The sequence below is a fragment of the Carcharodon carcharias genome, chromosome 2 (assembly GCF_017639515.1).
Source record: "Carcharodon carcharias isolate sCarCar2 chromosome 2, sCarCar2.pri, whole genome shotgun sequence".
Classification (NCBI taxonomy): domain Eukaryota; kingdom Metazoa; phylum Chordata; class Chondrichthyes; order Lamniformes; family Lamnidae; genus Carcharodon; species Carcharodon carcharias.
The window spans coordinates 232,283,008-232,309,495 of NC_054468.1; the positions used below are offsets into that span (position 1 = coordinate 232,283,008).

Consider the following 26,488-nt stretch of genomic DNA (forward strand, 5'->3'; position numbering starts at 1 on the left):
ATACCCTTTGATGCCTTTAGAGTCCAGAAATCTATCCTGCAACTTAGCATCCATAGCCTCTGTGGTAGAGAATGCCACAGGTTCACCAGCCTCTAAGTGAAGAAGTTTCTCTTCATTTCCATCCTAAATGGCCTACCCCGTATCCTGAGACTGTGACCCCTTGTTCTAGACCCCTCCAGCCAGAGGAAACATCATCCCTGCATCCAGTCTGTCCATCCCTGTCAGAATTTTATATGGTTCAATGACACCTCCTCTCATTCTTCTAAACTCTATTGAATACAGGGCCTAGTCAGCCCAATCTCTCCTCATGCGACAATCCTGCCATCCCAGGAATCAGTCTGGTGAACCTTCACTGCACTCCCTCTATGGCAAGTATATCCTTTCTTACTGCACACAATACTCCAGGTGTGGTCTCACCAAGGCCCTGTACAGCTGCAGTAAACAAGACTCGTGCTTTGTAGATGGTGCACAGGCTTTGGGAAGTCAGGTTATGAGTTACTTTCTGCAGAATTCCCAGCCTCTGACATGCTCTTGTAGCCACAGTGTTTGTATGGCTGGTCCAGTTCAGTTTTTGGTCAATCGTAACCCCTAGAATGTTGGTAGTGAGGGATTCAGTGTTGGTAATGCCACTGAATGTCAAGGGGTGATGGTTAGATTCTCTCTTGTTGGAGATGGTTATGGCACTTGTGTGGCATGAATGTTACTTGTCACTTATCAAGCCCAAGCCTGAATGCTGTGCAGGTCTTGCTGCATGTGGACATGCATTGCTTCAGTATCTGAGGAGTCACGAATGGTGTTGAACATTGTGCAATCAGCAGCGAACATCCCCACTTCTGACCTTAGGATGGTGAGAAGGTCATTGATGAAGCAGCTGAAGATGTGTGAGCCTAGGACACTACCCTGAGGAACTCCTGCAGCGATGCACTGGGGACGGGTGAGATGTTTGGCTTCCAACAACCACAACCATTTTCCTTTGTGCTAGGTATGTCTCTAGCTAGTGGAACGTACCCATTGGCTTCAATTTTGCCAAGGTTCCTTAATGCCACCCTCTGTTCTCAGCTTTCAATTATCAGCTGGTACCAAGTAAGTGAAGAGATTAGTTTACTGTTGGCTGTGACGATTTTGGAACTCTTGGCAATCAAATTCTGAAGCTGAGTCATTCAGCTCACTCAAATAAAAAAAAATAAAAATAAAATGGTTGCTGAGTAAGAAGTGTTGTTCATAGTTCAACCACCAGGAAACAATTATGGGATATTTTCATTTCATGGGGAGGCTGCATTTCAGATCATTGCAAATCCTGTCCTCTCCCTCATGATTTGACAACATGTCTTGCCAACAACACAGCTTGTTAACTGTGAAATCTTGCTGAATGATCAGAAAGCGAGTCACAAGGCAGCAGGTGCCAGCAGTTTTTTTTATATATAGAGCAAATTAATGTTTAAACAATGCATGTCTCTTTTTTAACCACTGGTGTGATCTACATAGCATCCAGTCACTGCAGTTTCTTATCATCTGGAAGCTTAAGGGTTATGTAGAACATAGCTGAGAAAGTTATTACCGCCTGGCTTGAATTTACACAAAACTTGGTAGTCAACTGTCAGTCATCAGTTAACCAGTGTATTCTCCATGGCAATATTTCTACCTATCAGAGTCCACTTGCCAACCCAACAGCACTCTCTTCTTGTGCAGTCTAAATTGTTGTTCCCTTTACATTTGGTATTCTTGTGAATTGTCCTGTTGAGTGCAAGACGAAAAGCATTGCTCAAGTTATTACTGATGAAAAGACACACAAAATACGCTAATGTGAATCCCCTATTGGAACACAGCTGGTGGATGGTCTATGCCATTTAGGTCTACCCACCTTTTCCCACCAGTTTCCTGGACTAAAGGAGCCTTCTTCTCCATGGCCCATGTTCCATGCTTAACAACCCCCTCACCGCTGCTCCCCCACCCACAACCACCTGTAAATTCTCCCCGACCATTAACACTGCCTCTAGACCCATCTTTTGTTTCTTTAGTTGTCCCATTACCATTTCCTTTTGTCATTTATCTCTCCTGCCCTGGGTTATGGCAAGGTCGGCATTTATTATCCATCCCTAATTGTTCTGGGAAGCTGGACAAAGGACGGCAGTTAAGAGCTAACTGCGTTGGCGTGAGACAGGAGTCACATATTGTGACAGCTAAATGGCATAGACCATCCACCAGCTGTGTTCCAATAGGGGATTCACATTAGCGTATTTTGTGTGTCTTTTCATCAGTAATAACTTGAGCAATGCTTTTCGTCTTGCACTCAACAGGACAATTCACAAGAATACCAAATGTAAAGGGAACAACAATTTAGACTGCACAAGAAGAGAGTGCTGTTGGGTTGGCAAGTGGACTCTGATAGGTAGAAATTGTGGGGCCCAGGTTTAGTTCCCTAAAGGACTTGTGTTTTCACACCAGGCTTGTCCAATGTAAGGTCCGCAGGCTGCGTGTGGCCTGCAAAACCCCTCCATGTGGCCCCCGGAGCCAGTTTTCGAATTTCTGGTCAAGCAGGTAAGTTTGAGTGCAAGATTCTGCTTGGTCCTGCTCCTCCAATCACAGGCAGCTCATTAGTGAGCCTATCAGCAGCAAATGTAAGAGAGAAATAACCTGTGATAGGAGGAGCAGTGAGCATCAGTGGCGGTGAGTTCAGGGCCCAGGGAGCCAAGGGTTGGGGAGCCAAGGAGCGGGGCCTGGGGAGTGGAGCCCAGGTGTCCAGAGCAGGGCCTAGGTGTCCAGAGCGGGGCCCAGGTGTCCAGAGCGGGGCTCAGGTGTCCAGAGCGGGGCCCAGGTGTCCAGAGCAGGGCCCAGGTGTCCAGAGCGGGGCTCAGGTGTCCAGAGCGGGGCTCAGGTGTCCAGAGCGGGGCTCAGGTGTCCAGAGCGGGGCCCAGGTGTCCAGAGCGGGGCCCAGGTGTCCAGAGCGGGGCCCAGGTGTCCAGAGCGGGGCTCAGGTGTCCAGAGCGGGGCTCAGGTGTCCAGAGCGGGGCCCAGGTGTCCAGAGCGGGGCTCAGGTGTCCAGAGCGGGGCCCAGGTGTCCAGAGCGGAGCTCAGGTGTCCAGAGCGGGGCTCAGGTGTCCAGAGCGGGGCCCAGGTGTCCAGAGCGGGGCTCAGGTGTCCAGAGCGGGGCCCAGGTGTCCAGAGCGGGGCCCAGGTGTCCAGAGCGGGGCCCAGGTGTCCAGAGCGGGGCCCAGGTGTCCAGAGCGGGGCTCAGGTGTCCAGAGCGGGGCCCAGGTGTCCAGAGTGGGGCCCAGGTGGCCAGAGCGGGGCCCAGGTGTCCAGGGTGGGGCCCAGGTGTCCAGAGCGGGGGCCCAGGTGGCCAGAGCGGGGCCCAGGTGTCCAGAGTGGGGCCCAGGTGTCCAGAGCGGGGGCCCAGGTGGCCAGAGTGGGGCCCAGGTATCCAGAGCAGGGCCCAGGTGTCCAGAGCAACGCCCAGGTATCCAGAGCAGGGCCCAGGTATACAGAGCAACGCCCAGGTATCCAGAGCAGGGCCCAGGTGTCCAGAGCAACGCCCAGGTATCCAGAGCAACGCCCAGGTATCCAGAGCAGGGCCCAGGTGTCCAGAGTGGGGCCCAAGTATCCAGAGCAGGGCCCAGGTGTCCAGAGCGAGGCTCAGGTGGGCTGGAGTGGCACGCAAGGATGTGGGAAGAGGACCCACTGATGTCTGAGTAATTGAGTGGCTGGATACTGTGTGAGAGAGAGAGAGAGAGAGAGAGAGAGAGAGTGTTTGGGGCAGGTGGGAGGGAGAGAGAGAGAGTGTGGAGAAGTGAAAAAGCGTGTGAAGGGGGAGAAAAAGTGAGGGGGGATAGAGAGTGTGAGGGGGAGAGAGAGAGAGCTTATGAGGGGAGAGAGAGAGAGAATGTGAGGGGGGAGAAAGTGTGAGGGTTTTGAGAGAGGGAGGGTGTAGAGAGAGGGGAAGAGGAGAGATTGTGTGCACGGACAGTGTGTGTGTGTGTGTGTGTGTGGGGCGGGGGTGTTTGTGTGGGGAGTGTGTGTGCAGGGGCAAAGAGCGTGCATAAGACTGGCTCACTCCCAGTCTCAGGGTTCTCATTCACCCTCACCCACACATACCATCAGGCACTCTCGTCCACTCTCACAGTGGGGGAGGGTGAGTGAGTGAGCAGCCTGAGACTGGGTGTGAGCTGAATTCACACGCACTCAAACTCTATTACACTCTAATACTCATCTTAACTTATTACTCTTTTTTTTTGCTCAGCAAGTTGTTTCTTTTCATACCTCAGTTTTTTTTGAAGTTCATGTTTAATGTGCTAAACTTTAATTTTCCAAAATTTGTTCAATGGCCCCTTCAGTGAGAAACATTTTGAAAAGTGCTTCCCCCCCCCTCCACGTGAAAAGATTGGTCAAGCCTGTTTTACATCGTATGGCATAGGCCAATTTTCATCGTCACTGCAACTAATACCAGCTTTACTTTGCCAGATTTAATTCTAAACTTTGATCACGGAATTTGAGCTCATCTGGATTAGTTTGCCAGGCCCTGGATTACTCAATAACATAACCAACTACACACTGCCATACCTAGCTGTTATATTCATCAGTGGCCTCCTTCAACCCTGGCCTGGCCTATATGTGACTACAAACTCCGAGATGGCTCATGGGATAATGTAGCACAGAAGGTCAATCAGCACAAAGAGCTATCCGATTAATCCCATTGCCCTGCTCTTTCCTCAAAACCCTGAAAATCTCAAGTATTTATTCAATTCCCTTTTAACAATACAAGTTAATCTGTTTCCAGCAGCCATTCAGCTGGTGTATTCCAAATCACAACTCATTATGTAAAAAGAATTGTGCTCATCCTTGCCCCTCAGTTTGTTAAAACTATGCCCTCTAGTTACTCACCATTTTGTCACAGGAAACAGGCTTTCAATATCTTATAAAAACCTTGGCTTTTTTAAAAGCCTCTCATAATTGTGAATACCTCTATTAAATATCCCTCTTAACATTCTCTGCTATAAGGGGAACAATCCCAGCTTTCCATTATAATTCTCTCTGAGGTGAACCAATCCATTTTAAACAAGCAGAGGATCAGCTCACTTAGATGGTATGAACGGGAGACACCGTCACTCGGTACACCCAAATTCAGCTTCTGTCTGACCCAAGCATTTCGCAGCCACATCATTTGAATCAGTACTTTCATCATTACCTGCTACTTCTGGTGGAGTGGCTGATTCTGTAGAACCAGCTCCTTTCGTGCTTTCTGCTGTTGGTTCTATTCTGATGGGTACAGCATGTATCGTGTGTCCATTTCTGAATGTCGTCTCAGCATTTCCATCTTACAGAAAGAAGAGGGTTTAGATAAGGTGCCTGTGAGTTTGGCAGCAGAACCGATCTTGCGATGGGCTGAGTCTTAAACAGCGGGTCAGATTTGGCTCAGCAACAAGGACTTGCATTTATCTAACACCTTTAACCCAAGCAGCTTCACAAGAATGATACCAAACAATCTGACCCCAAGACACATAAGGAGATGTTAGGGCATTCAACCAAAATCTGGATTAAAGAGTTGGTTTTAAGGAGAAAGGGGAGCTCAAGATGTGGAGAGGTTTAGGGAGGAATTCCAGAGTTAGGGCCCAAACAGCTGATGGCACCATCACCAATAAAATTGGGGATGGGCAAAACTCCAGAATTGAAGGCAGCCAGAGGGTTCGAGGAGATTACAGAGAAAGGGAGGGCTGAGGTTAGAGAGATTTGAAGTCAAAGATGAGATTTCACAGCTTTCAAAACCACGATTGATAGCTTTCTTTCTCTAGTTGTCAATGATCATTGCCCTTTGACACTGGGAAACCTCTGTACAAGCAACTGGAAAACTGCGCTGCTGCCTTGTATGTGTGACAGGGTCGGGAATGGCCATGGTTCCCCACACTCCCAGCAGCTACTGTCTTCCAGGATGTGCCAGAGAGGGTAAATCTTCATGGACCTCCAGAGAAATAGAAGCCACATCGGTTATCTATGCACAGTTTCAGGACCCTCATTATTGAAAAAAAGAGAGAGAGAGAGAATAAAGAGGAGAGAAGTAATTCTGAAGCATAGTCATTGTGATAATGCCAGATACCATAGACAGTAATTAAACAAATGGTCAAATAATTGGTCCCAGTGATGTTGCTCGAGAGATAAATATTGGTCAGGTTACCAGGAAGAACACCCCTGCTCTTTTTTTCCAATCATATATTTTGTTTACATCCACCTGGGAGGGCAGACATGACTTCTGTTTGATATCTCATCTGAAAGACAGCACCCCCGCAATACTGCACTGGAAGCGTAAGCCTGCAATTTTTGTATTGTTAAAGGGTTTCGAGTGGGACTTGAACACAGGACCTTCCAACCCTGAGGCAAGGCTGCTGCCCACTGAGCTTAAAGTTAAAATCGTGGATTTGCTAAGATGACTTCTGGGATGGGAAGCTACAGTTTAAAGAAGAATCTTGAGGTTTTTCCACTAGTGCAGGGAAGGGTAAGAGGAGATTTAAAAAGTTTTTTAAATTACAAAGGGTTTCAGTGGGGTGAACATAGGGTAAGAGTATTTCTTGTTTGAGACAGGAATTTATTGTCAGTATGAGAATGGGGAGAGAAATTGAGGTAAATTTCTTTAAATAGAATTGTTAGAGCATGGGTTGTTTTGGCACAGGGAATGACAGAGGCAGTAGGGAGCAATGCATCTTTTAAGGAAAGATCGGATAAAATCGGGAGCAGAGGGAGACACAAGGATATTGAAAGAACATGGGGCAGTAGAAATAATTTTTGGATTGCTTGAGCTAAGATCAGCCATAGGCACCGCTGGAGTCTTTCTATGCCATTGCCTTCCAGGGCTTCGCTATAGAGCAATTCTCAAAATGGGCTGCGAACCTTTGTTACGTCATTCTGCTGAAATTTAATGATGTGAAAGAGTTTGATCTGGCAGATGCAGAGAAGTTGTCTCCACTTGCTGATGGTTGGGGGGGGTGGGGGGGGGGCTCATAAAACTAGGGTCTCATAACTGTAAGAATGTCACCATTATGGAGTCAGGAGAAATTTCTTCACCCAGAGACTGCTGAGAATGTGGAACTTGTTATCAGAGGAAGGAGTTCAAACAAATCACTCCCTTTAAGGGGGGGGGGTTAAAAATAAAAGTACACGAGGGAGAAAGAAATAGGTTATGCTGATAGGGTGAGATGAAGTAAATTGGGAGGAGGCTCATAGGGAGTATAAACACTGGGCCAAATGGCTGTAAATTCTAAGTAATTCTTCATAACTTTAAAAACATCTATTAAATCTGCCCTTGGCTTTCTCTGCTGCAGAGGAAATAGTCCCAACTCTCTCTTCAAAACCTAAGGTGAATGCAGCATTGATGAAAACTCTTTGTGCTTCCCAAAGGCGCAATTTATTTACCATTGAAAAAGCTCCTGGTTCTCTCTCTCTCGCTTGGCGGATAGCTTTTCCTGGCTGCTGCTCCCATTTTTTCTTTTCTTCCCAGTGTGTATGGGTTTGGCATACTTATCCCCACTCAGTTACTTCCATTTGCCATCCTCGGCTACAGAGGTGCCAAACTGGGATGAACCCTGGGACATTATTTCCTAACGAGATGGCTCAGAACCTTGCAATGGGATTTTGTCGCACAGTCAGGGAAATAAGGCCATTCATTGTCTGGATGATGCCATAAAACTTGTCATTCCATGTTGCTAAGCAAAGTAATCACTGTCATTCCGTGTTGCTAAGCAAAGTAATCACTGTCATTCCATGTTGCTAAGCAAAGTAATCACTGTTATTCCATGTTGCTAAGCAAAGAGTTGCAATGAATTGTTTCATGTTACAAAGTCTCACGATCGTGATGATGTCACAATCGCTCTCATTGAGTTGGGCAGAAAGGATGAAATCATCATAACTGATGGTTTTAAAAAAAGGGAAGCTGGATTAATGGGGTAAAGGTACCACTGGTGTAGTCAGAGACCCAGGCTAGAAAGACTTCCCCCGCCTTCCCCTTCAAAGGTTAGACTCTGTATTGGATCAGCTCTGGGCAAATGACCCTGAGTCCTCTAACTGGCTTCAGGGTTCCTGAGTTTGGGAATGAAAGAATATGTTCAAGATTCCCAATCTCTATCCACTGTCTGCCATTGGAAAGTGTGTATCTATGTGTACATGTGTGTACACATGTGTATGGACGTGCACACGCACATGTACATGGTCCACCCCTCTTCCCAGTCACTGTTTAAGGCTGAATCATACCGTTTGTAACCTTGGCACTCAACCTGGACCCTAGCTGAGCTTCTGAGACCCTGTATCCTTTCTACTACCAACATCACCTATATTATCTGCGTATCATCATCCTTCCCCTCCCCAGCTCATTGGCTGATGAAATCCTCATCCATCCTTTGTTACTTCAAGATTCAACTATTCAAATGCACTTGTGGCTGTCTCCACCCTCCATAAACTTGAGCGTATCCAAAGCTCTGATGTCCGTTTCCTAAATTGCACCATATCCTTTTCACCCATTACCCTTGTGCTCAGTCACTCTCCACATGGCAACACATCAGTTTTCAAATTCTCACCCTTGCTTTCAAATCCCTCCATGACTTTACTCCCTCTCTACCTCTGTAACCTCCTCCAGCCCCACAAGCCTCCAAGATGCCTGCAATTCACCAATTCTGGCCTCCTGCACATTCCCGATCTTATTCACCCCACCAATGGTGCCCATGCCTTCAGCTGCCTGGGCCCTAAGCTCTGGAATGCCCTCCCTAAACCTCTCCACCTCTCTCTCCTCCTTTAAGATATTCCTTAAAACTGACCTCTCTGACCCAGCTTTTGGTCTTCTGTCCCTAATATCTCCTTATGTGGCACGGTGCCAAATTTTGCCTGATTACACTCCTGTGAAGCATCATGGGACATTTTAGGATGTTAACAGTGCTATATAAATGCAATTTGCTGCTTTAGTAGCATCAGATTCCCACCTGTCTTAGGCGGGCTGCTCATGAACCCAGAAAATCAGATGTAAAAGTTCCAGTCTAGTGAGGATGGAGTGGCTGTTTTACCAACTTCCCTTAACTGCCATGCTGGGGATGATCTGGAGGTTCCTAAATAGATGCGATTCCTGATAGGCTGTATTAGCATTGTGAGATGCCAATTAGAGCACAGCCACTTCCCTTTGGACTGTCTCAGGGTATTTTCCAGCCACCAGGTATAGATTGGCACGGGCTGGGGAATGGGACCAAGTTATCTACCTGGAATGTTGAGCGATTTAGGGGAAAGCAAGAGAGTGATAGAGAACCTGGAATACCAGGGAGGCCTCCCCACTCCTATCTCTGGAGAGGGACTTGAACCCACAAGCTTCTCACCTCAGTCAGCTGGGTCATGGGTTCCACTCCGGACACCAGGCTGCAGTACTGAGGGAGTGCTGCACTGGCAAAGATGCCATCGTTCAGGTAGGGTGTTAAGCCAAAGTTAAAATTTCCAGGTGGATGTAAAAGACCCCATGTCCACTACTGGAAGAAGGGCAGAGGAGTTCTCCAGTGTGCTAGGCCAATATTTATCCCTCCAACACCATCATTAAAAGGAATTTTCTGGCCATTATCACAAGGCCGTTTGCGGGATCTTGGCTGCCACATTTCCTACATTACAATTAGTCTTCAAAAGTACTTCATAATGTTAGGAGGACATCCTGAACTCGTGAGAGGTGCTATAGAAATATAAGTCTTTCTGCCTTTATTCCTGTTTCTGGTTTTCATTAGCTCTGTTAGTTTGACTGAAGCAATTACTGGAGTCACAGAATGATAAATGGCTTGTCCATCTCTTCACTTCAAGCACCACAGGGTATAATTTATTTGTCCTTACTGGAGAGGAGTAGCACTCTACAGGCTACAGTAAGCTGTCCGTACGCACAGCGTTGAGAAAAACAGGTTGATTAAACTGAAGGGTAAGCTGTGGTTGCTATAGGGATAAATGGCCAGTGATCAGATTCTCATTTTGCCTTGAACCTCCTCTTGTCCCTCCTTTCGTTTAACAGGAGATGCATCAAACTAATCACACACTTAAGAGGAGAGCTGATTTTGATAGAGACAAAAATCAAATCCATATCAAAAGGGGAATTGTTAAAGCTTGGGTGCAGAGCTGGGAGCTGCTGAGGTTGGGGAGTGATGGGGAGTGGGGCTCGATGGGGAGTGATGGGGGAGTGGGGCTCGATGGGGAGTGACGGGGGAGTGGGGCTCAGTGGGGAGTGATGGGGGAGTGGGGCTCAGTGGGGAGTGATGGGGGAGTGGGGCTCAGTGGGGAGTGATGGGGGAGTGGGGCTCGATGGGGAGTGATGGGGGAGCGGGGCTCGATGGGGAGTGATGGGGGAGTGGTGCTCGATGGGGAGTGATGGGGGAGTGGGGCTCAGTGGGGAGTGATGGGGGAGTGGTGCTCGATGGGGAGTGATGGGGGAGTGGGGCTCAGTGGGGAGTGATGGGGGAGTGGGGCTCAGTGGGGAGTGATGGGGGAGTGGGGCTCAGTGGGGAGTGATGGGGGAGTGGGGCTCAGTGGGGAGTGATGGGGGAGTGGGGCTCGATGGGGAGTGATGGGGGAGTGGGGCTCAGTGGGGAGTGATGGGGGAGTGGGGCTCAGTGGGGAGTGATGGGGGAGTGGGGCTCAGTGGGGAGTGATGGGGGAGCGGGGCTCGATGGGGAGTGATGGGGGAGCGGGGCTCGATGGGGAGTGATGGGGGAGTGGGGCTCAGTGGGGAGTGATGGGGGAGCGGGGCTCAGTGGGGAGTGATGGGGGAGTGTGGCTCAGTGGGGAGTGATGGGGGAGTGGGGCTCGATGGGGAGTGATGGGGGAGTGGGGCTCGATGGGGAGTGACGGGGGAGTGGGGCTCAGTGGGGAGTGATGGGGGATTGGGGCTCAGTGGGGAGTGATGGGGGAGTGTGGCTCAGTGGGGAGTGACGGGGGAGTGGGGCTCAGTGGGGAGTGACGGGGGAGTGGGGCTCAGTGGGGAGTGACGGGGGAGTGGGGCTCAGTGGGGAGTGATGGGGGAGTGGGGCTCAGTGGGGAGTGATGGGGGAGTGGGGCTCAGTGGGGAGTGATGGGGGAGTGGGGCTCAGTGGGGAGTGATGGGGGAGTGGGGCTCGATGGGGAGTGACGGGGGAGTGGGGCTCAGTGGGGAGTGATGGGGGAGCGGGGCTCGATGGGGAGTGACGGGGGAGTGGGGCTCAGTGGGGAGTGATGGGGGAGTGGGGCTCGATGGGGAGTGATGGGGGAGTGGGGCTCGATGGGGAGTGACGGGGGAGTGGGGCTCGATGGGGAGTGATGGGGGATTGGGGCTCAGTGGGGAGTGATGGGGGAGTGGGGCTCAGTGGGGAGTGATGGGGAGTGGGGCTCAGTGGGGAGTGATGGGGGAGTGGGGCTCGATGGGGAGTGATGGGGGAGTGGGGCTCGATGGGGAGTGACGGGGAGCGGGGCTCGATGGGGAGTGACGGGGAGCGGAGCTCGATGGGGAGTGACGGGGAGTGGGGCTCGATGGGGAGTGACGGGGGAGTGGGGCTCAGTGGGGAGTGATGGGGGAGTGGGGCTCAGTGGGGAGTGATGGGGGAGTGGGGCTCAGTGGGGAGTGATGGGGGACTGGGGCTCAGTGGGGAGTGATGGGGGAGTGGGGCTCAGTGGGGAGTGATGGGGGAGTGGGGCTCAGTGGGGAGTGATGGGGGAGTGCGGCTCAGTGGGGAGTGATGGGGAGTGGGGCTCGATGGGGAGTGATGGGGGAGTGGGGCTCGATGGGGAGTGATGGGGGAGTGGGGCTCAGTGGGGAGTGATGGGGGAGCGGGGCTCGATGGGGAGTGATGGGGGAGTGGGGCTCAGTGGGGAGTGATGGGGGAGTGGGGCTCAGTGGGGAGTGATGTGGGAGTGGGGCTCAGTGGGGAGTGATGGGGGAGTGGGGCTCGATGGAGAGTGACGGGGAGTGGGGCTCGATGGGGAGTGATGGGGGAGTGGGGCTCAGTGGGGAGTGATGGGGGAGTGGGGCTCAGTGGGGAGTGATGGGGGAGTGGGGCTCAGTGGGGAGTGATGGGGGAGTGGGGCTCAGTGGGGAGTGATGGGGGAGTGGGGCTCAGTGGGGAGTGATGGGGGAGTGTGGCTCAGTGGGGAGTGATGGGGGAGTGGGGCTCAGTGGGGAGTGATGGGGGAGTGGGGCTCAGTGGGGAGTGATGGGGGAGTGGGGCTCAGTGGGGAGTGATGGGGGAGTGGGGCTCAGTGGGGAGTGATGGGGGAGTGGGGCTCGATGGGGAGTGATGGGGGAGAGGGGCTCGATGGGGAGTGATGGGGGAGTGGGGCTCAGTGGGGAGTGATGGGGGAGCGGGGCTCGATGGGGAGTGATGGGGGAGTGGGGCTCAGTGGGGAGTGATGGGGGAGTGGGGCTCAGTGGGGAGTGATGGGGGAGCGGGGCTCGATGGGGAGTGATGGGGGAGCGGGGCTCGATGGGGAGTGATGGGGGAGTGGGGCTCAGTGGGGAGTGATGGGGGAGTGGGTCTCGATGGGGAGTGACGGGGGAGTGGGGCTCGATGGGGAGTGATGGGGGAGTGGGGCTCAGTGGGGAGTGATGGGGGAGTGGGGCTCGATGGGGAGTGATGGGGGAGTGGGGCTCAGTGGGGAGTGATGGGGGAGTGGGGCTCAGAGGGGAGTGATGTGGGAGTGGGGCTCAGTGGGGAGTGATGGGGAGTGGGGCTCGATGGGGAGTGATGGGGGAGTGGGGCTCAGTGGGGAGTGATGGGGGAGTGGGGCTCGATGGGGAGTGATGGGGGAGTGGGGCTCAGTGGGGAGTGATGGGGGAGTGGGGCTCAGTGGGGAGTGATGGGGGAGTGGGGCTCAGTGGGGAGTGATGGGGAGTGGGGCTCGATGGGGAGTGATGGGGGAGTGGGGCTCAGTGGGGAGTGATGGGGGAGTGGGGCTCAGTGGGGAGTGATGGGGGAGTGGGGCTCAGTGGGGAGTGATGGGGGAGTGGGGCTCAGTGGGGAGTGATGGGGGAGTGGGGCTCAGTGGGGAGTGATGGGGAGTGGGGCTCAGTGGGGAGTGATGGGGAGTGGGGCTCAGTGGGGAGTGACGGGGAGTGGGGCTCAGTGGGGAGTGATGGGGGAGTGGGGCTCAGTGGGGAGTGATGGGGAGTGGGGCTCGATGGGGAGTGATGGGGGAGTGGGGCTCAGTGGGGAGTGATGGGGGAGTGGGGCTCGATGGGGAGTGATGGGGGAGTGGGGCTCGATGGGGAGTGACGGGGGAGTGGGGCTCGATGGGGAGTGATGGGGGAGTGGGGCTCAGTGGGGAGTGATGGGGGAGTGGGGCTCGATGGGGAGTGATGGGGGAGTGGGGCTCGATGGGGAGTGACGGGGGAGCGGGGCTCGATGGGGAGTGATGGGGGAGTGGGGCTCGATGGGGAGTGATGGGGGAGTGGGGCTCGATGGGGAGTGACGGGGGAGTGTGGCTCAGTGGGGAGTGATGGGGGAGTGGGGCTCAGTGGGGAGTGATGGGGGAGTGGGGCTCAGTGGGGAGTGATGGGGGATTGGGGCTCAGTGGGGAGTGATGGGGGAGTGGGGCTCAGTGGGGAGTGATGGGGGAGTGGGGCTCGATGGGGAGTGATGGGGGAGTGGGGCTCAGTGGGGAGTGATGGGGGAGTGGGGCTCAGTGGGGAGTGATGGGGGAGTGGGGCTCAGTGGGGAGTGATGGGGGAGTGGGGCTCAGTGGGGAGTGATGGGGGAGTGGGGCTCGATGGGGAGTGATGGGGGAGTGGGGCTCGATGGGGAGTGATGGGGGAGTGGGGCTCAGTGGGGAGTGATGGGGGAGTGGGGCTCAGTGGGGAGTGATGGGGGAGTGGGGCTCAGTGGGGAGTGATGGGGGAGTGGGGCTCAGTGGGGAGTGACGTGGAGTGGGGCTCGATGGGGAGTGATGGGGGAGTGGGGCTCAATGGGGAGTGATGGGGGAGCGGGGCTCAGTGGGGAGTGATGGGGGAGTGGGGCTCAGTGGGGAGTGATGGGGGAGTGGGGCTCGGTGGGGAGTGATGGGGAGTGGGGCTCAGTGGGGAGTGATGGGGGAGTGGGGCTCAGTGGGGAGTGATGGGGGAGTGGGGCTCAGTGGGGAGTGATGGGGGAGTGGGGCTCGATGGGGAGTGATGGGGGAGTGGGGCTCAGTGGGGAGTGATGGGGGAGTGGGGCTCAGTGGGGAGTGATGGGGGAGTGGGGCTCAGTGGGGAGTGATGGGGGAGTGGGGCTCAGTGGGGAGTGATGGGGGAGTGGGGCTCAGTGGGGAGTGATGGGGGAGTGGGGCTCGATGGGGAGTGATGGGGGAGTGGGGCTCAGTGGGGAGTGATGGGGGAGTGGGGCTCAGTGGGGAGTGATGGGGGAGTGGGGCTCAGTGGGGAGTGATGGGGGAGTGGGGCTCAGTGGGGAGTGATGGGGGAGTGGGGCTCGATGGGGAGTGATGGGGGAGTGGGGCTCGATGGGGAGTGATGGGGGAGTGGGGCTCGATGGGGAGTGATGGGGGAGTGGGGCTCAGTGGGGAGTGACGGGGGAGTGGGGCTCGATGGGGAGTGATGGGGGAGTGGGGCTCAGTGGGGAGTGATGGGGGAGTGGGGCTCAGTGGGGAGTGATGGGGGAGTGGGGCTCGATGGGGAGTGATGGGGGAGTGGGGCTCGATGGGGAGTGACGGGGGAGTGGGGCTCAGTGGGGAGTGATGGGGAGTGGGGCTCGATGGGGAGTGATGGGGGAGTGGGGCTCGATGGGGAGTGATGGGGGAGTGGGGCTCGATGGGGAGTGATGGGGGAGTGGGGCTCGATGGGGAGTGATGGGGGAGTGGGGCTCAATGGGGAGTGATGGGGGAGTGGGGCTCAGTGGGGAGTGATGGGGGAGTGGGGCTCAGTGGGGGAGTGATGGGGGAGTGGGGCTCAGTGGGGAGTGATGGGGGAGTGGGGCTCAGTGGGGAGTGATGGGGGAGTGGGGCTCAGTGGGGAGTGATGGGGGAGTGGGGCTCAGTGGGGAGTGATGGGGGAGTGGGGCTCAGTGGGGAGTGATGGGGGAGTGGGGCTCGATGGGGAGTGATGGGGGAGTGGGGCTCGATGGGGAGTGAATGGGGGAGTGGGGCTCGAGGGGAGTGACGGGGAGTGGGGCTCGAGGGGAGTGATGGGGGAGTGGGGCTCGAGTGGGAGTGATGGGGGAGTGGGGCTCGAGTGGGGAGTGATGGGGAGTGGGGCTCGATGGGGAGTGATGGGGGAGTGGGGCTCAGTGGGGAGTGATGGGGGAGTGGGGCTCGATGGGGAGTGATGGGGGAGTGGGGCTCAGTGGGGAGTGATGGGGGAGTGGGGGCTCAGTGGGAGTGATGGGGGAGTGGGGCTCAGTGGGGAGTGATGGGGAGTGGGGCTCGATGGGGAGTGATGGGGGAGTGGGGCTCAAGTGGGGAGTGATGGGGGAGTGGGGCTCAGTGGGGAGTGATGGGGGAGTGGGCTCGAGTGGGGAGTGACTGGGGGGAGTGGGGCTCGAGTGGGGAGTGATGGGGGAGTGGGGCTCAGTGGGGAGTGATGGGGGAGTGGGGCTCAGTGGGGAGTGATGGGGGGAGTGGGGCTCAGTGGGGAGTGATGGGGGAGTGGGGCTCAGTGGGGAGTGATGGGGGAGTGGGGCTCGTGGGGAGTGATGGGGGAGTGGGGCTCAGTGGGGAGTGATGGGGGAGTGGGGCTCAGTGGGAGTGATGGGGGAGTGGGGCTCAGTGGGGAGTGATGGGGGAGTGGGGCTCAGTGGGGAGTGATGGGGGAGTGGGGCTCAGTGGGGAGTGATGGGGGAGTGGGGCTCGATGGGGAGTGATGGGGAGTGGGGGCTCAGTGGGGAGTGATGGGGGAGTGGGGCTCAGTGGGGAGTGATGGGGGAGTGGGGCTCAGTGGGGAGTGATGGGGGAGTGGGGCTCAGTGGGGAGTGATGGGGAGTGGGGCTCAGATGGGGAGTGATGGGGGAGTGGGGCTCAGTGGGGAGTGATGGGGGAGTGGGGCTCAGTGGGGAGTGATGGGGGAGTGGGGCTCAGTGGGGAGTGATGGGGGAGTGGGGCTCAGTGGGGAGTGATGGGGGAGTGGGGCTCAGTGGGGAGTGATGGGGGAGTGGGGCTCAGTGGGGGAGTGATGGGGGAGTGGGGCTCAGTGGGGAGTGATGGGGGAGTGGGGCTCAGTGGGGAGTGATGGGGGAGTGGGGCTCAGTGGGGAGTGATGGGGGAGTGGGGCTCAGTGGGGAGTGATGGGGGAGTGGGGCTCAGTGGGGAGTGATGGGGGAGTGGGGCTCGATGGGGAGTGATGGGGGAGTGGGGCTCGATGGGGAGTGATGGGGGAGTGGGGCTCAGTGGGGAGTGATGGGGGAGTGGGGCTCGATGGGGAGTGATGGGGGAGTGGGGCTCAGTGGGGAGTGATGGGGGAGTGGGGCTCAGTGGGGAGTGATGGGGGAGTGGGGCTCAGTGGGGAGTGATGGGGGAGTGGGGCTCAGTGGGGAGTGATGGGGGAGTGGGGCTCAGTGGGGAGTGATGGGGGAGTGGGGCTCAGTGGGGAGTGATGGGGGAGTGGGGCTCAGTGGGGAGTGATGGGGGAGTGGGGCTCAGTGGGGAGTGATGGGGGAGTGGGGCTCAGTGGGGAGTGATGGGGGAGTGGGGCTCGATGGGGAGTGATGGGGGAGTGGGGCTCGATGGGGAGTGATGGGGGAGTGGGGCTCGATGGGGAGTGATGGGGGAGTGGGGCTCAGTGGGGAGTGATGGGGGAGTGGGGCTCGATGGGGAGTGATGGGGGAGTGGGGCTCAGTGGGGAGTGATGGGGAGTGGGGCTCGATGGGGAGTGATGGGGGAGTGGGGCTCAGTGGGGAGTGATGGGGAGTGGGGCTCAGTGGGGAGTGATGGGGGAGTGGGGCTCAGTGGGGAGTGATGGGGGAGTGGGGCTCAGTGGGGAGTGATGGGGGAGTGGGGCTCAGTGGGGAGTGATGGGGGAGTGGGGCTCAGTGGGGAGTGATGGGGGAGTGGGGCTCAGTGGGGAGTGATGGGGGAGTGGGGCTCAGTGGGGAGTGATGGGGGAGTGGGGCTCAGTGGGGAGTGATGGGGGAGTGGGGCTCGATGGGGAGTGATGGGGGAGTGGGGCTCAGTGGGGAGTGATGGGGGAGTGGGGCTCGATGGGGAGTGATGGGGAGTGGGGCTCGAGTGGGGAGTGATGGGGGAGTGGGGCTCAGTGGGAGTGATGGGGGAGTGGGGCTCAGTGGGGAGTGATGGGGGAGTGGGGCTCAGTGGGGGAGTGATGGGGGAGTGGGGCTCAGTGGGGAGTGATGGGGGAGTGGGGCTCAGTGGGGAGTGATGGGGGAGTGGGGCTCGATGGGGAGTGACGGGGGAGTGGGGCTCAGTGGGGGAGTGATGGGGGAGTGGGGCTCAGTGGGGAGTGATGGGGGAGTGGGGCTCAGTGGGGAGTGATGGGGGAGTGGGGCTCAGTGGGGAGTGATGGGGAGTGGGGCTCAGTGGGGAGTGATGGGGAGTGGGGCTCGATGGGAGTGATGGGGGAGTGGGGCTCCGATGGGGAGTGACTGGGGGAGTGGGCTCGATGGGGAGTGTGGGGATGTGGGGCTCGAGTGGGGAGTGATGGGGGAGTGGGGCTCAGTGGGGAGTGATGGGGGAGTGGGGCTCGTGGGGAGTGATGGGGGAGTGGGGCTCAGATGGGGAGTGATGGGGGAGTGGGGCTCAGTGGGGAGTGATGGGGGAGTGGGGCTCGATGGGGAGTGATGGGGGAGTGGGGCTCAGATGGGGAGTGATGGGGGAGTGGGGCTCAGTGGGGAGTGATGGGGGAGTGGGGCTCGATGGGGAGTGATGGGGGAGTGGGGCTCGATGGGGAGTGATGGGGGAGTGGGGCTCAGTGGGGAGTGACGGGGGAGTGGGGCTCAGTGGGGAGTGATGGGGGAGTGGGGCTCAGTGGGGAGTGATGGGGGAGTGGGGCTCAGATGGGGAGTGATGGGGGAGTGGGGCTCGATGGGGAGTGATGGGGGAGTGGGGCTCAGTGGGGAGTGATGGGGGAGTGGGGCTCAGTGGGGAGTGATGGGGGAGTGGGGCTCAGTGGGGAGTGATGGGGGAGTGGGGCTCAGTTGGGGAGTGATGGGGGAGTGGGGGCTCAGTGGGGAGTGATGGGGGGGAGTGGGGCTCGATGGGGAGGATGGGGGGAGTGGGGCTCGAAGGGGAGTGATGGGGGAGTGGGGCTCAGTGGGGAGTGATGGGGAGTGGGGCTCGATGGGGAGTGATGGGGGGAGTGGGGGCTCGAGGGGAGTGATGGGGGAGTGGGGGCTCGATTGGGGAGTGATGGGGGAGTGGGGCTCAGTGGGGGAGTGATGGGGGGAGTGGGGGCTCAGTGGGGAGTGATGGGGGAGTGGGGCTCGATGGGGGAGTGATGGGGGAGTGGGGCTCAGTGGGAGTGAAAGGGGGAGTGGGCTCAGTGGGAGTGATGGGGGAGTGGGGCTCAGTGGGGAGTGATGGGGAGTGGGGCTCAGTGGGGAGTGATGGGGGAGTGGGGCTCAGTGGGGAGTGATGGGGGAGTGGGGCTCAGTGGGGAGTGAGGGGGAGTGGGGCTCGATGGGGAGTGATCGGGGGAGTGGGGCTCAGTGGGGAGTGATGGGGAGTGGGGCTCAGTGGGGAGTGATGGGGGAGTGGGGCTCAGTGGGGAGTGATGGGGGAGTGGGGCTCAGTGGGGAGTGATGGGGGAGTGGGGCTCGATGGGGAGTGATGGGGGAGTGGGGCTCAGGGTGGGGAGTGATGGGGGAGTGGGGCTCAGTGGGGAGTGATGGGGGAGTGGGGCTCAGTGGGGAGTGATGGGGGAGTGGGGCTCAGTGGGGAGTGATGGGGGAGTGGGGCTCGATGGGGAGTGATGGGGGAGTGGGGCTCAGTGGGGAGTGATGGGGGAGTGGGGGCTCAGTGGGGAGTGATGGGGGAGTGGGGCTCAGTGGGGAGTGATGGGGGAGTGGGGCTCAGTGGGGAGTGATGGGGGAGTGGGCTCAGTGGGGAGTGATGGGGGAGTGGGGCTCGATGGGGAGTGATGGGGGAGTGGGGCTCGTGGGGGAGTGATGGGGGAGTGGGCTCAGTGGGGAGTGATGGGGAGTGGGGCTCGATGGGGAGTGATGGGGGAGTGGGGCTCAGTGGGGAGTGATGGGTGAGCGGGGCTCAGTGGGGAGTGATGGGGGAGTGGAGCTCGATGGGGAGTGATGGGGAGTGGGGCTCAGTGGGGAGTGATGGGGAAGTGGGGCTCAGTGGGGAGTGATGGGGGAGTGGGGCTCAGTGGGGAGTGATGGGGAGTGGGGCTCAGTGGGGAGTGATGGGGGAGTGGGGCTCAGATGGGGAGTGATGGGGGAGTGGGGCTCGATGGGGAGTGATGGGGGAGTGGGGCTCAGAGGGGAGTGACGGAGGGAGTGGGGCTCAGTGGGGAGTGACGGGGGAGTGGGGCTCAGTGGGGAGTGATGGGGGAGTGAGGGGCTCAGTGGGGAGTGATGGGGGAGTGGGGCTCAGTGGGGAGTGATGGGGAGTGGGGCTCAGTGGGGAGTGATGGGGGGAGTGGGGCTCAGTGGGGAGAGATGGGGGAGTGGGGGCTCAGTTGGGGAGTGATGGGGGAGTGGGGCTCAGTGGGGAGTGATGGGGGAGTGGGGCTCAGTGGGGAGTGATGGGGGAGTGGGGCTCAGTGGGGAGTGATGGGGGAGTGGGGCTCAGTGGGGAGTGATGGGGGAGTGGGGCTCAGTGGGGAGTGATGGGGGAGTGGGGCTCAGTGGGGAGTGATGGGGGAGTGGGGCTCGATGGGGAGTGATGGGGGAGTGGGGCTCAGTGGGGAGTGATGGGGGAGTGGGGCTCAGTGGGGAGTGAGGGGGGAGTGGGGCTCAGTGGGGAGTGACGGGGAGTGGGGCTCAGTGGGGAGTGATGGGGGAGTGGGGCTCGATGGGGAGTGATGGGGAGTGGGGCTCGATGGGGAGTGATGGGGGAGTGGGGCTCAGTGGGGAGTGATGGGGGAGTGGGGCTCGATGGGGGAGTGATGGGGGAGTGGGGCTCAGTGGGGAGTGATGGGGGAGTGGGGCTCAGTGGGGAGTGATGGGGGAGTGGGGCTCAGTGGGGAGTGACGGGGGAGTGGGGCTCAGTGGGGAGTGACGGGGGAGTGGCGCTCAGTGGGGAGTGATGGGGGAGTGGGGCTCGATGGGGAGTGATGGGGGAGTGGGGCTCGATGGGGAGTGATGGGGGAGTGGGCTCAGTGGGGAGTGATGGGGGAGTGGGGCTCGATGGGGAGTGATGGGGGAGTGGGGCTCAGTGGGGAGTGATGGGGGAGTGGGGCTCAGTGGGGAGTGCTGGGGGAGTGGGGCTCAGTGGGGAGTGATGGGGGAGTGGGGCTCGATGGGGAGTGATGGGGGAGTGGGGCTCGATGGGGAGTGACGGGGGAGTGTGGCTCAGTGGGGAGTGATGGGGGAGTGGGGCTCGATGGGGAGTGATGGGGGAGTGGGGCTCAGTGGGGAGTGATGGGGGAGTGGGGCTCGATGGGGAGTGATGGGGGAGTGGGGCTCAGTGGGGAGTGATGGGGGAGTGGGGCTCAGTGGGGAGTGATGGGGGAGTGGGGCTCAGTGGGGAGTGATGGGGGAGTGGGGCTCGATGGGGAGTGATGGGGGAGTGGGGCTCGATGGGGAGTGATGGGGGAGTGGTGCTCGATGGGGAGTGATGGGGGAGTGGGGCTCGATGGGGAGTGATGGGGGAGTGGGGCTCAGTGGGGAGTGATGGGGGAGTGGGGCTCGATGGGGAGTGATGGGGGAGTGGGGCTCGATGGGGAGTGATGGGGGAGTGGGGCTCAGTGGGGAGTGATGGGGGAGTGGGGCTCATGGGGAGTGATGGGGGAGTGGGGCTCAGTGGGGAGTGATGGGGGAGTGGGGCTCAGTGGGGAGTGATGGGGGAGTGGGGCTCAGTGGGGAGTGATGGGGGAGTGGGGCTCAGTGGGGAGTGATGGGGGAGTGGAGGCACGATGGGGAGTGAAGTGCGGGGAGTGGGCTCAGTCGGGGAGTGTTGGAGGGAGTGGGCGTCAGTGGGAGAGTGATGGGGGGAGTGTGGGCTCAGTTGGGACGGGATGGGGGAGTGGGGCTCAGTGGGGAGTGGATGGGGTGTGGGGCTCAGTGGGGAGTGATGGGGGAGTGGTGGCTCAGTGGGGAGTGATGGGGGAGTGGGGCTCAGTGGGGAGTGATGGGGAGTGGGGGCTCGATGGGGAGTGAAGGGGGAGTGGGGCTCATTGGGGAAGTGGACGGGGGAGTGGGGCTCTCAGTGGGGAGTGATGGGGGAGTGGGGCTCGATGGGGGATGATGGGGGAGTGGGGCTCAGTGGGGAGTGAGGGGGGAGTGGGGGCCTCAGCTGGGGAGTGATGGGGGAGTGGGGCTCGAGTGGGGAGTGACGGGGGAGTGGGGCTCAGTGGGGAGTGATGGGGGAGTGGGGACTCAGTGGGGAGTGTTGGGGGCGTGGGGCTCTAGTGGGGAGTGATGGGGGAGTGGGGCTCAGTGGGGAGTGATGGGGGAGTGTGGCTCAGTGGGAGTGATGGGGAGTGGGGCTCAGTGGGGAGTGATGGGGGAGTGGGGCTCAGGTGGGGAGTGAAGGGGGAGTGGGGCTCAGTGGGGAGTGAAGGGGGAGTGGGCTCAGTGGGGAGTGATGGGGGAGTGGGGCTCGATTGGGGGAGTGATGGGGAGTGTGGGCACAGTTGGGGAGTTGATGGGGGAGCTGGGGCTTCGATCGGGGGAGTGAGGGGGGTAGTGGGGCTCAGTGGGGGAGTGATGGGGGAGTGGGGCTCAGGGGGAGTGAGGGGGGAGTGGGGCTCAGTGGGGAGTGATGGGGGGAGTGGGGCTCAGTGTGGAGTGACTGGGGAGTGGGGCTCTGATGGGGAGTGATGGGGAGTGGGGCTCAGTGGGGAGTGGATGGGGGAGTGTGGCTCAGTGGGGAGTGATTGGGGGAGTGGGGCTCCGTGGGGAGTGATGGGGGAGTGGGGCACAGTGGGAGTGATGGGGAGTGGGGCTCAGTGGGGAGTGATGGGGGAGTGGGGGCTCAGTGGGGAGTGATGGGGGAGTGGGGCTCAGTGGGGAGTGAAGGGGGAGTGGGGCTCAGTGGGGAGTGATGGGGAGTGGGGCTCAGTGGGGAGTGATGGGGAGTGGGGCTCGATGGGGAGTGATGGGGGAGTGGGGCTCGATGGGGAGTGATGGGGGAGTGGGGCTCAGTGGGGAGTGATGGGGAGTGGGGCTCGATGGGGAGTGATGGGGGAGTGGGGCTCGATGGGGAGTGATGGGGGAGTGGGGCTCAGTGGGGAGTGATGGGGGAGTGGGGCTCGATGGGGAGTGATGGGGGAGTGGGGCTCAGTGGGGAGTGATGGGGGAGTGGGGCTCAGTGGGGAGTGATGGGGGAGTGGGGCTCGATGGGGAGTGATGGGGGAGTGGGGCTCAGTGGGGAGTGACGGGGGAGTGGGGCTCAGTGGGGAGTGATGGGGGAGTGGGGCTCAGTGGGGAGTGATGGGGAGTGGGGCTCAGTGGGGAGTGACGGGGAGTGTGGCTCAGTGGGGAGTGATGGGGGAGTGGGCTCGATGGGGAGTGATGGGGGAGTGGGGCTCAGTGGGGAGTGACGGGGGAGTGGGGCTCAGTGGGGAGTGACGGGGGAGTGGGGCTCACGTGGGGAGTGATGGGGGAGTGGGGCTCGATGGGGAGTGAAGGGGGAGTGGGGGCTCAGTGGGGAGTGATGGGGGAGTGGGGCTCAGTGGGGAGTGATGGGGAGTGGGGCTCAGTGGGGAGTGATGGGGGAGTGGGGCTCAGTGGGGAGTGATGGGGGAGTGGGGCTCAGTGGGAGTGATGGGGGAGTGGGGCTCTGTGGGGAGTGATGGGGGAGTGGGGCTCGCTGGGGAGTGATGGGGGGAGTGGGGCTCGATGGGGAGTGACGGGGGGAGTGGGGCTCAGTGGGGAGTGATGGGGGAGTGGGCTCAGTGGGGAGTGATGGGGGAGTGGGGCTCATGGGGAGTGAGGGGGAGGGGGCTCAGTGGGGAGTGATGGGGGAGTGGGGCTCAGTGGGGAGTGATGGGGGAGTGGGGCTCAGTGGGGAGTGATGGGGGAGTGGGGCTCAGTGGGGAGTGATGGGGGAGTGGGGCTCGATGGGGAGTGATGGGGGAGTGGGGCTCAGTGGGGAGTGATGGGGGAGTGGGGCTCAGTGGGGAGTGATGGGGGAGTGGGGCTCAGTGGGGAGTGATGGGGGAGTGGGGCTCAGTGGGGAGTGATGGGGGAGTGGGGCTCAGTGGGGAGTGATGGGGGAGTGGGGCTCGATGGGGAGTGGGGCTCAGTGGGGAGTGACGTGGGAAGTGGGGCTCGATGGGGAGTGATGGGGGAGTGGGGCTCAGTGGGGAGTGATGGGGGAGTGGGGCTCAGTGGGGAGTGATGGGGGAGTGGGGCTAGATGGGGAGTGATGGGGGAGTGGGGCTCAGATGGGGAGTGATGGGGGAGTGGGGCTCAGTGGGGAGTGATGGGGGAGTGGGGCTCAGTGGGGAGTGATGGGGAGTGGGGCTCAGTGGGGAGTGATGGGGAGTGGGGCTCGATGGGGAGTGACGGGGAGTGGGGTCTCGATGGGGACGTGATGGGGGAGTGGGGCTCAGTGGGGAGTGATGGGGGAGTGGGGCTCAGTGGGGAGTGATGGGGGAGTGGGGCTCAGTGGGGAGTGATGGGGGAGTGGGGCTCAGTGGGGAGTGATGGGGATGGGGCTCAGTGGGGTGTGATGGGGAGTGGGGCTCAGTGGGGGAGTGTAGGGGAGTGGGGGCTCGATGGGGAGTGCGGGGGAGTGGGGCTCAGTGGGGAGTGATGGGGGAGTTGGGGCTCAGTGGGGAGTGATGGGGGAGTGGGCTCAGTGGGGAGTGATGGGGAGTGGGCTCGATGGGGAGTGATGGGGGAGTGGGGCTCCGTTGGGGAGTGATGGGGAGTGGGGCTCAGTGGGGAGTGAAGGGGAGTGGGGCTCAGTGGGGAGTGATGGGGGCGTGGGCTCAGTGGGGAGTGATGGGGGAGTGGGGCTCGATGGGGAGTGATGGGGGAGTGGGGCTCGTGGGGAGTGATGGGGGAGTGGGTCTCGATGGGGAGTGATGGGGGAGTGGGGCTCAGTGGGGAGTGATGGGGGAGTGGGGCTCAGTGGGGAGTGATGGGGGAGTGGGGCTCGATGGGGAGTGATGGGGGAGTGGGGCTCGATGGGGAGTGATGGGGGAGTGGGGCTCAGTGGGGAGTGATGGGGGAGTGGGGCTCAGTGGGGAGTGATGGGGGAGTGGGGCTCAGTGGGGAGTGATGGGGGAGTGGGGCTCGATGGGGAGTGATGGGGGAGTGGGGCTCAGTGGGGAGTGATGGGGGAGTGGGGCTCAGTGGGGAGTGATGGGGGAGGGGAGTGGGGGTGGGGCTCAGTGGGGAGTGATGGGGGAGTGGGGCTCGATGGGGAGTGATGGGGGAGTGGGGCTCAGTGGGGAGTGATGGGGGAGTGGGGCTCAGTGGGGAGTGATGGGGGAGTGGGGCTCGATGGGGAGTGATGGGGGAGTGGGGCTCAGTGGGGAGTGATGGGGGAGTGGGGCTCAGTGGGGAGTGATGGGGGAGTGGGGCTCAGTGGGGAGTGATGGGGGAGTGGGGCTCGATGGGGAGTGATGGGGGAGTGGGGCTCAGTGGGGAGTGATGGGGGAGTGGGGCTCAGTGGGGAGTGATGGGGGAGTGGGGCTCAGTGGGGAGTGATGGGGGAGTGGGGCTCAGTGGGGAGTGATGGGGGAGTGGGGCTCAGTGGGGAGTGATGGGGGAGTGGGGCTCGATGGGGGAGTGGGGCTCAGTGGGGAGTGATGGGGGAGTGGGGCTCGATGGGGAGTGATGGGGGAGTGGGGCTCAGTGGGGAGTGATGGGGGAGTGGGGCTCAGTGGGGAGTGATGGGGGAGTGGGGCTCAGTGGGGAGTGATGGGGGAGTGGGGCTCAGATGGGGAGTGATGGGGGAGTGGGGCTCAGTGGGGAGTGATGGGGGAGTGGGGCTCAGTGGGGAGTGATGGGGGAGTGGGGCTCAGTGGGGAGTGATGGGGGAGTGGGGCTCAGTGGGGAGTGATGGGGGAGTGGGGCTCGATGGGGAGTGATGGGGGAGTGGGGCTCGATGGGGAGTGATGGGGGAGTGGGGCTCAGTGGGGAGTGATGGGGGAGTGGGGCTCGATGGGGAGTGATGGGGGAGTGGGGCTCAGTGGGGAGTGATGGGGGAGTGGGGCTCAGTGGGGAGTGATGGGGGAGTGGGGCTCAGTGGGGAGTGATGGGGGAGTGGGGCTCGATGGGGAGTGATGGGGGAGTGGGGCTCGATGGGGAGTGATGGGGGAGTGGGGCTCAGTGGGGAGTGATGGGGGAGTGGGGCTCGATGGGGAGTGATGGGGGAGTGGGGCTCAGTGGGGAGTGATGGGGGAGTGGGGCTCAGTGGGGAGTGATGGGGGAGTGGGGCTCGATGGGGAGTGATGGGGGAGTGGGGCTCAGTGGGGAGTGATGGGGGAGTGGGGCTCAGTGGGGAGTGATGGGGGAGTGGGGCTCAGTGGGGAGTGATGGGGGAGTGGGGCTCGATGGGGAGTGATGGGGGAGTGGGGCTCAGTGGGGAGTGATGGGGGAGTGGGGCTCAGTGGGGAGTGATGGGGGAGTGGGGCTCAGTGGGGAGTGATGGGGGAGTGGGGCTCAGTGGGGAGTGATGGGGGAGTGGGGCTCAGTGGGGAGTGATGGGGGAGTGGGGCTCGATGGGGAGTGGGGCTCAGTGGGGAGTGACGGGGGAGTGGGGCTCGATGGGGAGTGATGGGGGAGTGGGGCTCAGTGGGGAGTGATGGGGGAGTGGGGCTCAGTGGGGAGTGATGGGGGAGTGGGGCTCGATGGGGAGTGATGGGGGAGTGGGGCTCAGTGGGGAGTGATGGGGGAGTGGGGCTCAGTGGGGAGTGATGGGGGAGTGGGGCTCAGTGGGGAGTGATGGGGGAGTGGGGCTCAGTGGGGAGTGATGGGGGAGTGGGGCTCGATGGGGAGTGATGGGGGAGTGGGGCCTCGATGGGGAGTGATGGGGGAGTAGGGGCTCATGGGGAGTGATGGGGGAGTGTGGCATCAGTGGGGAGTGGATGGGGGAGTGGGGCTCCTGTGGGGGGAGTGATGGGGGAGCGCGGGCTCAGTGGTGGGAGAGCTGGGGGAGTGGGGTCACGATGGGGAGTGATGGGGGAGTGGGGGATCGATGGGGAGTGATGGGGGAGTGGGGCTCAGTGGGGGAGTGATGGGGGAGTGGGGCTCAGTGGGGAGTGATGGGGGAGTGGGGCTCAGATGGGGAGTGATGGGGGAGTGGGGCTCAGTGGGGAGTGATGGGGGAGTGGGGCTCAGTGGGAGTGATGGGGGAGTGGGCTCGTGGGGAGTGATCGGGGAGTGGGGCTCAGTGGGGAGTGATGGGGGAGTGGGGCTCAGAGGGGAGTGATGGGGGAGTGGGGCTCAGTGGGGAGTGATGG

The 26,488-nt window shown here is 60.0% G+C and overlaps 1 protein-coding gene across 2 annotated transcripts in view; it reads right to left on the minus strand.

The window, feature by feature from the left end:
- The window catches only part of phactr2 (phosphatase and actin regulator 2), a 162,815-nt gene that overhangs the window by 36,996 nt on the left and 99,331 nt on the right, over window positions 1-26,488 (minus strand). For both annotated transcript variants that reach the window (XM_041178645.1, XM_041178634.1), the window contains one exon: window positions 5,183-5,311. In XM_041178645.1, the coding sequence (XP_041034579.1) occupies window positions 5,183-5,311 (129 nt within the window). The remainder of the gene's footprint in view (window positions 1-5,182; window positions 5,312-26,488) is intronic.